The following is a 15,774-nucleotide window of genomic DNA, read 5'->3' on the forward strand; positions in this document are numbered from 1 at the left end:
TACAGCTGTTGTCTGCTAATATTTTTAATTGCTTCGGTCAGGCATCATGGCTTATCTGGCACGGATACTCCGGCTGCCGGTGGCTGAGGAACACCGGCGGGCCGCCATAAAGCGTATTAATCAGCTCCCTCTCCGGCGCATGCATCAATTGCCCGCTCTCTTCCGCACACATACTCCTGCCGGGCTCACACAGCCCGCAGCGCTGCACATAGACATCCTGGCGGGCCATCCCGAAAAACCTTACTCATCCCTTCCTCCCCCGGGCGCCCCGTGGCGAGCGGGCAGTGCAGGCGGGACGGTCTGATCTGGCAAAACCACTGCATCGGATGGAGCCTTCCTCACGCTAGGGAAGGGGACTCGTCTGGCCGCCGGAGGAGGCGGGGGTGGGACTCCTGGCCCGGGGTGGGACTCCTGGCCCGGGGTACAGCCGTGCGTGCTCTGCGGAAGCTCATTATCTGAGCGGACCCCTCCAGCCGGTGGGCTTCCGTCACTCTTTACTCATTTTGCGGCGGAAATCTGTTGTTTATATTGCTGGCGCGTGAAGGTGACACTCAGAACCGTGCGCGCAATTTTCTCCCCCAAATACCAGGACACCTTAATACCCGACCGAATTAAAGAAAAAATAATAATTTGTCACACGTTTCGTGTTTAGGATTACTCCTCTCCAGACGTGCACAGCTCTCAAGCGGAGTTTACCCACCTACTTTTAATTAACCGTTCGAAAACTATTTTTTGCCTTGGCGCGGACGGGCAATGGGGAACTGACAGTTTCGCGGCTCCCCGAGTTCCGTATCGACTTCGGCTCCCACGGAGTCTCTAAACGGCCGTTCCGCTCCTCATCAACGAGAAGAAAAACGGAGGGGAGAGCTGCAGAAAATGACCACAACAGTATGAGAAAAGATCCTTTGTCTGTCAGAATTCATACGATTACAACGGCGCATTTTCATCAAGGTAGTCAGACAAAAAAATCGTATTAAAATTCAGCCAGCAATACAGTCGATTCATTATTTAATACTGGAATTAGCATAAATCTATTAGAATCCAAGTCCCTCTGGAACCTCTGCTATCACTCCCCTTTCTCTGCCCTATTACACATTCCATAGGTGACTACGAATTTATTTATTTATTTATTTTTATTTATTCATTTAGGACAGAAGAGTGATATTTCCTTTGTCCAGAGTGAAGCAAAATGAAGGGCTCAAGGAAAATTAAAAAAACACAATCACTAAATAAGACACACAGGTATAGTCTCAACAGCAGCTTAACACATCTTGCAAACTCGCCCGTATGATCGGCTGGCAACCGACTCTCACAGCTGTAAGAATGCTCAAGGAACAGACTTTAACATGTATTCCCACATTTAATAGGTGTAACAACCAGGTATGCGCTGGTAATTACATAGGATGCAAGCATTTGCTCTGTAATTCTCACTTTGCTGCAAAGCCAAAGTTTTTTTTTTTTAAAAATTATTTTTCATTGCACACATATCTGAAGCTCAAGGTACACACACACACACACACACACACACACACACACACATTTTCTGAACCGCTTGTCCCATATGGGGTCGTGGGGAACCGGAGCCTAACCCGGCAACACAGGGCGTGAGGCCGGAGGGGGAGGGGACACACCCAGGACGGGACGCCAGTCCGCCGCAAGGCACCCCAAGCGGGACTCGAACCCCAGACCCACCGGAGAGCAGGACCCGGTCCAACCCACTGCGCCACCGCGTCCCCAAGCTCAAGGTACTCGGGAGCAATTCAGAATAAGTATATCACTTGGTATTCCTTACAGGCACCTTGCGGGAACCTTTGTGTGCCGAGCCCATTTCCTTAAGCTTTGCACCGCTTGCTACATGTAGAGGTTTCTGTCTTAGAAACAAAGTTACAAGCATGCATAAAATAAACTGTGATCATAACCACTGGGTCACAGAGCGGGCAGTCAATCCTTCAGCACCGAGGACAGCTCCCCACGGGGACGGCCACGAGGGGATCCCTATAAAGAGAGGTAAGGTGTGCCGGGGGATTCGGCCTTGAGCGGAGTAGTGGCCCTGGACCTGCGGTGAACAGACATCCCCCTGCGGGGCAGCAGGGACACAAGTTGTGAGACAGACAGAACAATCTTCCTAGCCAAGTCACGTTTGGCTGATCCCTTACCGCCCTCACACCACCTTGAAATCCATGCTAATATCAAATTAGAAAGTCTTCCTTGACTTGCTTTCCTCTTCTTCTGAACTTAAGTTCTCGAAAAAAGAACCATGAAGAGAGAAGCTGGGCAAAGAACAATGCCACGTACTGTGAAAGAACTTCACCAAAAGGCTGTAGTGGAGACAGAATTGTGGAAATCTTAAGCATGACTGAAGACGTCTGTCCTGAGAGCCTCCTTTGTCCGGGTTCTTAAAAGTTATTATACTTGTACAAGCACACAAAATGTTTTAATTATGGTCCTGCAGCGCACAATTTTTTTTTTTTTTTTTTTTAAAAACAGCTCTCAGCTGAGGAGGAAGGAGACGTAAGTCTGATCTTGCTCACCAATCTCCTTGTGCTTGTGGGCAACTGCCTTTCAATTACTTTTTACCAACAAAAACATGTTTTTTTTCATCCTACCTCACTAGCCTGCTAGCGACACCATCTCTTACTATCTTGCATCCTGCCGTCAGTCAAACGTTACGTTATTAAAAAAGCTCCTTGATAACTTTTCAAGTTTTGCAATCTACTTTTGGATTATTTGGATTTGTGTTACGTCAGATAAACAAAAGCATCAAATTAAATATAAATAAGACCTGCTTTGCTGGTAGGGTTGATGTTGTTTACCATGGTGCATTACACTACAGTCACCACCGGCTGCTGGCAAAACTTTCTTTTTGTCAACGGAAAGGATTTTGCTCCTGTCCTAAACTGCATTAAGGCAAATAAATTAAGTAAATATCAGGAGGAAGCAGCAAAGACTGAGATGGGAACCAAGTTGTGGGGCGTAAGGTAAAAGGTGTTAATAATCATGGACTCAAAGACAAGAATCCTTCTATAGGCAGCCTTCTGACATATCATCGCTAGTTTTAGAGCATAAACGGAATTCTTCATTTAACCAAGATTGATACAGGAGTTAATTAACATGCTAATTAATATGCCCTGTATTCATTTTAAAATGCATGACTAAGGGAACTACAGGTAAAATACTTACCCTGAATTATTCCAGTCAAATTACCCAGCTGTATAAATGGGTAAATTAAGTAGATTGAAAGTGTAAGTCGCTTTGGAGAAAAGTATGAGCTAAATGAATAAATGTGAATGTAATAGGGCAGCTTGGTGTTGCTGCCTGGCTACAAGAAACATGCCTGCATGAATAAACCACAGTCATTGCTGTTGTGAAGGGGATGGAACACCTACCCCTTTGCAGATGGCCACCGCCTCCTTGGACATAGCCTTGGGGTAGGAAACGTGCTGTTCCATAATGGACTGGAAGAGCTCGTCCTCATCTTCTCCATCAAAAGGTGGCTGTGGATGACAAAGCGAAGAGAGCTCTGGTGAGACAAAACACACACACATACACACACATCTACTCTTAGCCAACGTATTCCGGGCCTTCTGGGTCAATCTCGTGAACTTCAAACCAAAACAGGCGAGAAAGTTGTCTTGTGACGATGAAGTCCTTGGCTTTTTCCCCTCGCATGGTGCCAGCTATGATGACTTAGCAAAACACATGATTGCTAACATCATTTCAGACACTTCAATGTCCTTTTAAATCATTTAAAGACTTTCTAAAAGATCATGTTACACTAATGAGAACCCATGGTGTTTGCACGGGTTACACAGTAAATAATGACGACATTTTCCAAGTATGAAACACAAAAGATCAACTCATCTTGTCTTCATCTTTAACCTTAACTTCAGGACGAGGCATCACGGAAGAATCAAATTTATTTAAACCTTCTCTGTAACTTTGACAAACACTTGAACAAATGTAACGGTAAAAAGAAGCCCAGAAACCAGCATTTTACTTAAAATGTATTTATTATTGATAATGGTTTGAGATGTTTAAACCAGGGGGTTGCGGTGGTGCAGCAGGTTTGGCCTGTGCCTGCTCTCTGGTGGGCCTGGGGTTCGAGTCCCGCTTGGGGTGCTTTGCGACAGGCTGGCATCCCATCCAGGATGAATCCCCTCCAGCCTTGCACCCTGTGTTGGCGGGTAAGGCTCCGGCTCACCGCGACCCCTCTTTGGACGAATGGTTTCAGACAACGTGTGTGTGTTTAAAGCATATTTATGCATTTTCAGGTACTGTAGAAACACTTGTTAAAAACTACACTCATTTCATTGCAGATCATTTTAACCCACACATTTCATAATATTTTAGTGAAAAACGTGAACGCGTATATCGAAATCGTTTATTTCTAAAACTTGAAGGGTCATAATATAAATACTTAGTTTTTCGAAATATTGTTGGGGACTGGTAGCCTGCTTAAGGCTAAGTAACAAATGCCCACAGACATCATTTGTGATTAGTTCATGAGACTGACCCAAATGCTCCTTCTCCTAAAACAATACAGGATTAATGGTATCAACACTTCCCCGCTACACCTCGGCTTGGTTGACCACGAGAATGATGTTAAAAGGCATCGGTTATTTTGGCAAGCAAACACTGCACAACAAAGGACTACGGCGCATACAGAATACATGTTTGCTTTGGCGAGACCGCGGGGAGCTGCCTCTTATACCGAACGGTTTTCCCACCTCTTGTTACGAGGTCTTTATCGCATCGCACAATTGATTTGGCAAACGGCAATTTCCAGAGAATTACTACACTTCCTCTCGGATTTGCAGTTACCCGTTTACACAACCGGATATTAATGGACGCAATTACGTGCGAAGTGCTTCGTTCAAAGGTTACAGCAATGGCTCTAGTGGATTCTGCAAATCTGTAACCATTTGAACAGTTTTTTCCATTAATTAAACAAAATTAATCAGAGTATGCACCAACTAATACCTAAATGTGCGGGATGGTGTATATTACAGCTTAAACCGTAAGCTCTACAGCCTACTATGCACGTCTTGTGTCCGTTAATAACTGACACAATGCTGGTGAATCACGAGACATGTGCTGCCAGATCCCTGGGGTGGCGGGGCAGTCACGACGCGTGCGCAACGCCTAGATGAGCTGAATTATAACAGCGTTTCTTTAGCGGACAGCTTTCACAAGTCCTGCGCAAAACATCTTCGTACTCCGTCTGTCGGCTGGGCTCACCTGTCCGGCCAGCATCTCATAGAGCAGGACCCCGAAGGCCCACCAGTCCACGGACTTGCCGTACGGCTGGTAGGCGATAATCTGGAAAGGCGAGACAGCAAAACACAAGTCAGGGAGATTCACGCGTTGGCTGCGTGTAGTAAACGGATATAGATGCTGGTGGGGAATGGGGTGGCGTGTTGCTCTAGTCTGAAGCTGCAATCGGCCCTTGAACTGTTAATGACACACTAGCCTTAAAGCACACACATACACTTATACACACGTCGTCTGAACCACTTGTCCCATTCGGGGTCGGGGGGGAGCCGGAGCCTGACCCGCCAACGCGGGGCGTAAGGCCGGAGGGGGAGGGGACACACCCGGGACGGGACGCCAGTCTGTCGCAAGGCACCCGAGCGGGACTCGAACCCCAGACCCAGCGGAGAGCAGGACCCGGTCCAATCCGGTGCGCCACCGTGCCCCGTTAGCCTTAACGCAGCAAAAATTATTCAGATTCCATCCAAAGCCTTTAACATTTGTCACCGCGTTGAGACGGCCAGTGAAACGCCTCTTGCTCTCAAACAAAAATGGCACTTAAAAGCAAAGGCCTTCGACGGGGTCTCCTTTGTTTCGGCTCAACTGACGGAAAGGCTCGAAAGGCGTCCCACGCGTAAGCGTGTTTGCGCGTCGTACCCGGACGCTTCCGCGCGTTCCTGTCCGTCAAAGCGGCGGACTCTCTACGCCTGTAGAAGACTTGCGCTTTGACTCTGCGAGATGATGCGCTCGACTGCGTTTTGCACGTGCGTTTGATGAAGCGCTAATACATCACGCCCACACACCCCGGCGCGAGCGCTGCTCCGCGGCCGGTTTTCCAAATCCGGAGCGTTTCAGCCCTGCGCCGAGGCTGTACTGCGGCACTTTGCCGAAGCTACCGTTACCCTTCAAGCGCGCAGCCAAGCGGAACCGGAGGCAGTGTGCGACGCATGCTAATCTCTTCTGAAAACCTAGGAAAAATTGATTGTAATGAATGTACTTCATTATTGTGAATTCTTCATTACTGACCCGGGGGAATCGGCGCACAAGCCTTCCCAGCGGTTCCTAATACCAATTATCGGAAGCGGCCGCAACGACTGCCGTGGCCGTGTTCGGCGGGCACGCACGTACGCGCGCCATATCTAAGGCCTCCGATTCATTAAAGCGGGTCCCCCGCGATTCCAGACACCAGGAGACGCACGTCCCTTTAGCTGCGTTCAAAGCACATCCGCAGACGCTCTCCGGGAATGAAAATACACATTTGTCTGTCGCATATCTGCGCGCGTCCGTGTGTGTGTGTGTGTATGTACTTTGTGTGTTTATGATACGGCCTCTGTTCCTAATTCTAGAGCAGAAAGACCCGAGGCAACACCATCTGTTGTTCTGTCAAAAAAAACGCGTGATATCTAATCAACTTAATTACGGAGCTGCTGCTGCTGCAACCCCCCCCCCCCCCAGCTGCACTCGCCAGTGAACCTCCTCCTCTCCTCTCTCGCACACCCCCCATTCCCCTCATACTACATATTAGGCTTTAGCAGTTTTCTGTCTTACTGCACATCCCTTCCAGGGGTACAGCTGCATCAACTAACAGGAAAGCAAATTTCTCAAATATCTGGAAATGATTTATTTTATAGATTTGGGAAAATGAAATAAAACAAAAGCATCTTTGTTTAACACTGAAATCTGAAATGCATGGGCATATTTACTTTTATCTTTATTTATTCAGCAGACGCTTTTTGCCAACGCGGGGGCGAGGTGGCGCAGCGGGTTTGGCCAGGTCCCGTTCTCTGGTGGGTCTGGGGTTCAAGCCCTGCATGGGGTGCCTTGTGAAGGACTGGTGTCCGTCCTGGGCGTGTCCCCTCCCCTCCAGCCCTATGCCCTGTGTTGCCGGGTTAGGCTCCGGTTTGCCGAGACCCCGCTTGGGATAAGCAGTTTCAGCTTGTGTGTGTGTGTGTGTGTGTGTGTGTGTGTGTGTGTGTGTGTGTGTGTGTGTGTGTGTGTTTTCCCCAAAGCGACTTCCAACTTACTCTACGTAGTGTTGTCAGCCCACACACCTTCTTCACCGCAGTGACTTACACTGCTGGATACCCTGCTTACACTGGGTCACTCATCCATCCATCAGTGGAACACACTCTCTCTGTGTCACTCACCCACTATGTGGGAATCTGAAAAGCATGTCTTTGGACTGTGGGAGGAAACCAGAGCACCCACAGACTTACACTGCTAGATACACTACTTACAATGGGTCACTCATCCATACATCAGTGGAACACACACACACTCTCTCTGTCACTCACACACTATGGGTGAACCTGAAAAGCATGTCTTTGGACTGTGGGAGGAAACGCACACAGACATGGGGAGAACATGCAAACATTCTTGTAACGACCCCTACAAAAAATACCGTGGCCATCTACGTACGAACGACACCAGCGCAGCAGTTCACGATGCCGACAGCGTGAACACAAGCCACTGCATCCGAGCAACCGGTTACAGTCCGGCACTGGGCTGTTGACCCACGTGGGACACCGTCTACTCAGCGCATGAAGGGCGATCCAATCGGCAAATTAATAAAATAATAACAGACGCAGGGTAGCAGCTTTACTCACACCTGTGGTCATCCATTTTTAGTACCACAATACTACTTTAAAATTTTAGCAACCAGGACATATGATACTCTCATGTAGCAATATAATGTCATATGTTGAGAGAGTCTGTATCTAAAGAAAAACACCAGAAGGACAACACAGTCTCTCTCTGTCTCACACACACAAACACACACACGACGTGTCAATGTGTCAAACGTGTCCTCACCTCAGGAGCAATGTAATCAGGCGTGCCACAGAAGGTCTTTGTGGTCAAGCCGTCCCACATGTTCTCCTTGCACATGCCAAAGTCAGCTATTTTAATGTGGCCCTCTGAGTCGAGCATCACATTATCCAGCTTGAGGTCCCTGTAGCAGATGAAAAGCAAGGAATTATCAGGGACGCTTTAATGGCTTTGCTTTGAACTTATCGGCATACGGAAGAAAGACGGGAAAGGGGGGGGGTGGGGAGATGACAGGCGTGCCATGTGGCAAATTCTTATTAAGTCAGAGGCCGAGGGTAATTGTAGCAGGAGACCGCGTTGCCGTGTCGACACGAACGCCAACTGTGGCGAAACGGACCAGGAAAATGGGGGGAAAAGGGTGTTAAACTATTTATGATCACCGTCCGTCTCTCTTGTAGCAGTCACAGCTGAATGATTCCAGGTGGAGGCACACGGTGCTTCAATGCCCCCTACGTTGAGCGGAATAGAACAGCCCAGTTCACGGGCCTATCTGAGAAAGCCCCGGTGGGTTGCTCAGGAAATGCTTTTCGGAAATAGGAGATAGCAGTTTCTCTGGGCTATTTTCCTGCGCAGGGGGTGGGGGGGTCACCTGGGTGTGTGGTTGTACACTCTGTGAAGCAAGAATGCATTTTTTCTGGAATCACCAGCTGCGCATCTACCCGAGGAAGCATCCAGACGTGGGGTGGCAGTGTGTTTTGGGAGGTTTTGGCCAATATGGGATGCACGCTAAATTGGACAGCTGGCTCCCGAAGAGCTGCCTGCAAGAGGTATGGCTACTAGTGGCCTTGCATCCAGTCGGGAGGAACGGACCGCCGCTGACAGCGACGCGCTTCCCCGCTGTGCCCACGCGTCGCCGAGACCGGGATGTGACCGTGCGGATCTGCGACACTCACCGGTACACGATGCCCTTTGAATGAAGGAAGAAGAGCCCGATGGCGATCTCCGCAGCATAGAACCTGCAAACACACACACAAACGAGGCTTCGATAAACCTTTTGAACTCCAGGATTAACGGGAATAAACCCACGGCGAGCTAGAAGTAGGAAGTCATCCAAAGGGAACGAAGAAGCCGGCCGAAAACGTTCTTACAGGAGTCGCCTTCGTGCGTCATTCCGCACGTTCCTCACGTTCAGACACCACCAAAGAGCCAAGCTGAAAACAACGTTCGCGGGCGGGACCCTCACCGTCACGCTGCCGCCGTTCCCAAGCCGACGGAACGACGAACGCGTATTCTGGCCAGACAACCTGGGACGCAACGTTAAACCTGCCCGACGGGGCTCGGGAGGACGGGGGCTGTGGGTCGCGGGTCACCGGGGACAAAGGCCCAGACCTGTGTGCGGTAGGGTGGGGGAGGTGGCTCAGACTGCCAGAGGGGATATCTTGTCAGCATACTCCACCGCACCGCTTCATCTTAACACAAAAGTCAGCGGAGGGCTCGTTTCTTACGTAACGTAAAAGCACGGACGCGTTTTCTAAACGTGCGCGGGAGCAGCGTGCGACGCCGCAGGGATCCCGCGGACCGCACGTGCCAGCGAGGGGCTGGGGTTCGGCTCCCCCGGCGCCGAGGTTCACCTCGAAACGGAAATCATCGAGCACCTCCGGCACCGGCGCAAAGCAAGCCTTCGAAAGGCGACGCGCCGAGAACGGAAGGGAGCGAAAGAAAATCGCTGAACGATGGAGCCGGGCAGTCTTTTATTCATCGCTTCGCGCGCATCCCTTCCGCTTTTGCGGACCTCAGACGTCGGTGACGTTTCGGTACGTGTGTCACAATGCCAGCCTGCAAGAGGATGGGAAGCAGGAACGTGAGGGGAAGGAAAAAAAAATAACAAGAAAGCCAGTAATGACTTTCCCCTTCAGGGCACAGAGCAATATAACACCTCCATTGTGCTGCAGCCCTGTTATTTGCCTTTATCTTGCAATACTTCTTAAGAGAGTAAATAAAGAGAGGGATATGAAAGCGAGGGGAAAGAGGACCCTTCTGTGAAGAGGGCTAACACACCAGAGTCATCCACGGTGAGATGTACTTACCGCGAATGCCGACAAAAGCGGCCAGTTGCGTCTCCCTGCGTCCTGTGCAGAGCACGAACGCTCACACACACACACACACACACACACACACACACACACACACACACACACACACACACACACACAGAGACTATCCAGACACAGCAGGAGCCAGACACTAGACTTCACGCAAAACACAATGATAACAAGCACGCTAACATTATGCACCCAGAACGTGACTGGGGGGGGGGTTCTGCTGAAATCTCTGCCCTTTGCAGTATAAATAATGAGCTTTTCTTTACTCGCGCATCCAGCGTTTCCGTAACAGGAGGAGGAGGAGGAAACGTCTCAAGAAACGTCAAGACGATGAATGCTTGCGTTACGTCTGCGGCGCGCGGGAGGGGAAGGAACGCGGTAGCAAGAGGAGTGGCCCTGATGGTGGGGAAAGGGCAAGAGGACGGCGCGGGAGCGCATCAAGCGGAAAGGTTAACGCCATCGCTGTACGGCCGGAAACCTGCCGATGGGACCGACAGCCAGCATCCGCTTCTCGTTCCACAGTCTTCACTCTACCATTCCGAGTCCCAAACAAGGATCATCTCATCGCGATCAAACTACGGACTTCTGCATCCAATGTGGGCAGCACTATGTAAAATTATTCAAAATGGTAAAACAATTAAATTACCTATAGATACAGGGGGATACCTTCTCCTAGAAGAGATCCGGTTGAGACGTGTTCGAAACCGCTAAGATACGAGGCTGAGCGATGTTCCGGCGAGCAGCATGAAATTCCACCTCGGTTACAAATTGCAAAAATAATCAAACATCACAGCCTCCAAGTCACGGCTGCTGAAATGTCACAAAAGACTCCGAAAAGTAGCGAGTCCGGAATGGCTTCCCAGGAGCTCTTGCCCTTGCTGGGCCCTTCGAGCTGCAAAAACAACAGGATTAGGGTGACGGGCTCCTGGCTGAGCTGCACCGTTTTTCTCACTAGTGCGGTCTTTTCAGTTTGCAGCTCAGAGCGCTGGTGGTCCCCAGCCAACAGGGCGATATGGACCAAAAAGTGCTGCTTATACTAAAACGGCATAAAGTAAGACTATTTTTCCATAAGAAATAATAAATGTGGACAAAACTGAATGACTGGAAATCGTGCGGACCATATTCGGTTTCTCATCCGTTTCCTGCGGTCGTCCTGCGTTCGGTTTAGTTAAATTTTAAAGATATTTGGAACGTATGAGCAGAGGAAATATGAAAAGTAGAAATCCACCCTTGGTGCGAAAAACTGGGAATAGCTGGGGCCTCACAGTGCCTGTTTGTGCGACTAAATATAGACTGGACTCCTATTCAGTCTGCGTTCGGTTTGAATGTTCTCCCCGTGTTCGTGAGGGTGCTCTGGTTTCCTCGCACAGCCCAAAGACGCACGTTTCAGGTGAACTGGGGAATTTTGCAGACATGCACTGGTACGGTATTGTACCAGCATGATGGGTGAAGCCTTCCAGTCGCGCTCAGCTACTCGCACAGCTCTTGTTTCGTCGACCCTTTGCAGTTTTTATGTGTTGTACTTATGTGTTTAGTATCGATAAACATTGTGCGACAGAGCTACTGGTTGGCTGGTGAGTTCCCCTTCCGTTTTCCCCCGTTTAGGGAGGTGCTTTCATTTCTGGCTCTTCCACAGTTTTAAAATACACTGGCGTAAATGCAAGTGATCAGGAATAAAGAGCTTGAGTAAAAAAAAAAAAAAACATCTTCCCCTAGTGCTACAGCAGTTTTTCCAAAAACACCTTTTACATCAAAAAAAAAAAAAAAAAAAAAAAAACACAAAAATATAAAGAAATATTCAAACGAAAACATTTAAGTTTCTTGCAACTTTTTGTTTTCACATATAATTTTGTTTTAGTATATATATCTCATTGTCTGAAACGTATTAAAGCAGATAATACGGACATACCGGCATTTACTTGCAATCCTTTGCGGTGTTTTCATCAGAACTTATCAGTATTTTCCCCACTGATTAAGAAAGAGCTAAATATTTATTTATTTAATTAATTTATTTTATCTTTATTTTCGTTTCTATTGTGGCTAAATGTGGTGTGTGTGTGTGATTCTCCATTGCAACTCTATTTTTACTACTTTCTTCTTTTTCCACCAGCGCTCCAAAATCAAAACATAGCAACTACCATCACACAGTGTTACAAAATGTCAAGATCTGAAGCCAAAGAAAACGGAAGCAATTGTCACATCCGCAGTCCCCCACGACTCGGCCATTTCAGATAATACCTGCAATTATCACCACATCACACGCAGAAATACACAGCAAATGTGGCAGTCCGTGTGCAGACGCCAAACGGCTGGCAGACGATGTAATAACTTGCAGCGGATGTGAAGAGAACAGCGTCATAATAAACCGAGAAACACCGGCAGACGTAAAACGGCGCATAACGCAACATTTTGGAGGAGCGTTGCTCTTTGAGCCCTGCTCTGTCCTTGAGGACTTGTTAGCCGCAGCTTCTTGGAAATGGGAGAAGGCCACGGTTCTGCTGCGCTGTATTTTTTACATTAGAAAATGAGGATGAAACCGTTACGTTAAAAATGGCCGAATTAACAATAATAATATTTAAGAAAAAAGCATGACTAACGCTGACAGAAAGCGCCAACGACTGACTGCTGAACGGCTCGGATGTTTGACGATGCTAATGGACCACATGACAGAAGTTTCCTGTAACAGATTATGACGAGGTATTTAAAGCAAGGCAAAATCAGAGCCGGCCAACTGAGGACACCGTTCTATCCTTGTCCCCAAGTGCGAGTGTTCGGACGGTGCCCAGGGCACCACGGTGCAGCGCTTCAACAGGGCTCCAAGGCAACACCCGTACCGGAGGCACGGCAAGGAGGAGGCTGGCGTCATACTCACACTGCGTGGGGCTCCTTGAACTTCCCAACCTGCTGGATCTGGTACATAAGGTCTCCTCCGTTGATGTACTCCATCACGAAGTAGAGGCGGTCCTACGAGGTGCGACGGAGCAGACATTGCGGGGTCAGCGGCTGTTAGGTGCTTTACCACATGGTGCGTCGCTGCAAGTGTTGCCCATACTTACTTGAAGTGTGTTCCGTCATAGGGTGGCCCTTCATAAAGACCTCGATTGATAACCAGACAACCCCTAAACTCACGGGCACCTAAGTCGGGGCAGGATCAATGTCTGTCGGTGGACAAGGGCCAGGTGGAGTCGTGCCCAAGGCTAGATGATGGCGTGCGACTAGATGTCGGATCGTCAAATGCTTGGGTGTCTTTCTGCTGCCCGGCAGTAATCCGACACGTAGGTCTGGGACGGACGGGTGCCAGGTGGCAACGTGACTGCCGCCGCGCCCTACTCCTTCGGGCCGGCCGGCCACGGGTCCGAGGAAACGAATAGGCTAATTATCCCGGCTTCTGCCACTCTTTGCTTTTATTTGCTCAAGGTCATTTTTTCTCTGGTGATTAAGCTGGTAATTCTGTGGTCTTTAGAAGCAATTCCTAATGCAAATTAGCCACCGTGCTCAACCATTAATGAAATGTGTACATAATATCAGCTGGTTAATGCAAAGCTATTAAGCCCTCCCTCCATCTCCTTATTCGTACAGCCCTACCCATCGCTGCACAGGATGGGCCTCTTATTTGTGCCACGATAGTGCAAACTTGTAACAACTTAAGGAGAAACTCATAAATACTACACAACAGATAGCAGAACATGATGTATGTTGCTGTGAATTTCGTAATTGCTTTTTTCCCGAGCTTTACTGATATGTCTTTTTCCCCCCTTCTCCTCTAATTTGAATTCCTCCGGTTCGAGAAATGTTGGTCAGGGGAATTAAAGTGTGTGAGGGATTACTCTCATGTGGAGCTCAGATGCCTGGAGGAGAAAGTCCGCTCTGGCCGGCTGGAGTGGCCGTCTCATCGGCGTCTCGCGTCTTCCAGCCCCCTACGATAACGCTGGGGAGCAATCCCAGGAATCGGCGCCTCGGGCAGACCCAAAGCGGTAAGCAGAGGGCTGGATAAACAACTGATAACAGGGACTCTCAGTTACAGGATGTCCCGACACACACACACACACACACACACACACACACACACACTTTCAAATTTCCTCCTCAACCGTGACTTCATGTCATCCATAACTTTTGAGCGCGTATACAAAAGTCTGCTTGGAGATTTTTTAGCGCATAAACTTAAGTGTATTTGTTTTGCTTTAACATTTTACATTTCCGTCTCATTCTAATATCTCAATCAAGCCTTTCACCGAGTGAAATCTTAAATGAAGACCGACTTCCCCGGAGAGCCTTTTCAATGTGACAGAATACACTGTTGAAAGGACTGTCGTATCTTTTCATAAATCATGAAAGAGAATCTCGAACATCTCCTTCCGTTCACCGTTCACTCTATTTGTCACTCTTTCTCCTCCTTCAAGACAAGTCGGTATGTGTACACAGAATAATTTGAAGGCTTCATTGGTGCACAACAGAAAAATAAAAGTGCTGTAGCTAAGCCGTCTAAACTCACATAAAGCCCTGCCTTATCATCCGAGACTCCTCTCGCTGAGGCACAGCAACGGAAGGCACCCCGAAAATTTCCAAGATCACGCTGCACACCAGCTACAACAGCAAAGCAAATAAATATAACACACTCGCCCAAACGAAATATTATCTGGCGCACTGCACAATGCAGACATTTTATACCTGAAATGAAAAATCCTAAATTACATTGGGGTATGTAGCTTGTTCACCCTTGTTCACTACACTATAGTGGTGAATGTGGTCCACGATTGAAGTAGAGGTTTAATCGAGTGAGGAAGGAAGTTGGCAAAATACAAAATAAGTGGTGTCTGTAGTCCATAGCAAGCTCTGAAATCTGACGAGTAAATGACTGAGGAAGGAAGGCGGAGCAAAGTACTGTCATGGGTGTGGGCCACATCACAGCCTGCAAAAATGGGTGTAAATGGGTAGGGAAGCTGAGTGGGTCAAAGTAGTGCAGCTGTGCATCCCATATTATGGCCAGAAATCAAGTGTGTAAATGAGTCAGGAACGGATGTGGGGCAAAGGACCAGAACGAGCGTGTCCGTACCATGGTCTGGAAACAGGAGTGTAACTGAGTCAGGAAAGGTGGTTTGCCCGAAAGAGCCAGGACTCTTTTCTCCACCATGGTGCATTCCACATCGTCGTCCTGAATGACGACATCCTTCTTCAGGATCTTGATAGCATAGAGTTCGTCGGTACCCTTTCTCTCCGCTAGCATGACCTGCGGCCAAAAGGGACAGGAAGACACGTGGAGAACGAGGAGCTTGTCAGAAGAAAGGAGTGCAAACCAATGACTGCCAAAAGGCAGACTTGTGTAGTTTTCGACGAGAACCTGCCGTAGACGCTATAAAAATAATGCAGGATCGTGTCTTGTAAGGTCATTGCTATCGCACAAATGAGAAATATTTAATGCATTTCCTGCAAAGACAAAGAATCCCATTCTAGACTTGCGAATGCCAATTTATCTGCTGTTTTTAGGGGAGAAGCTGATTAAATAAAGCACACTGCAGTCAATTCAAGGAAAAAAAGATAAGACTAAGCCCCAAAAATAGGAATCACAAGAGGTTTTAAATCAAGGATTAATCTACACAGTGATAGTTAAGTAAGTAATAGTAACCGTATCGATAGTCATTAATTCCCCAGTAAT

General features: G+C 48.2%; 1 protein-coding gene across 2 annotated transcripts in view; it reads right to left on the reverse strand.

Annotated features, from left to right (window-relative positions):
* The window catches only part of LOC108927032 (protein kinase C beta type-like), a 116,193-nt gene that overhangs the window by 16,627 nt on the left and 83,792 nt on the right, over window positions 1-15,774 (reverse strand). For both annotated transcript variants that reach the window (XM_018740068.2, XM_018740060.2), the window contains exons 10-15: window positions 15,175-15,348; window positions 12,991-13,082; window positions 8,970-9,032; window positions 8,062-8,200; window positions 5,239-5,319; window positions 3,387-3,494 (exon numbers count right to left, since the gene is read on the reverse strand). In XM_018740068.2, the coding sequence (XP_018595584.1) occupies window positions 3,387-3,494; window positions 5,239-5,319; window positions 8,062-8,200; window positions 8,970-9,032; window positions 12,991-13,082; window positions 15,175-15,348 (657 nt within the window). The remainder of the gene's footprint in view (window positions 1-3,386; window positions 3,495-5,238; window positions 5,320-8,061; window positions 8,201-8,969; window positions 9,033-12,990; window positions 13,083-15,174; window positions 15,349-15,774) is intronic.

This window comes from Scleropages formosus, chromosome 20 (genome assembly GCF_900964775.1).
Source record: "Scleropages formosus chromosome 20, fSclFor1.1, whole genome shotgun sequence".
NCBI lineage: Eukaryota > Metazoa > Chordata > Actinopteri > Osteoglossiformes > Osteoglossidae > Scleropages > Scleropages formosus.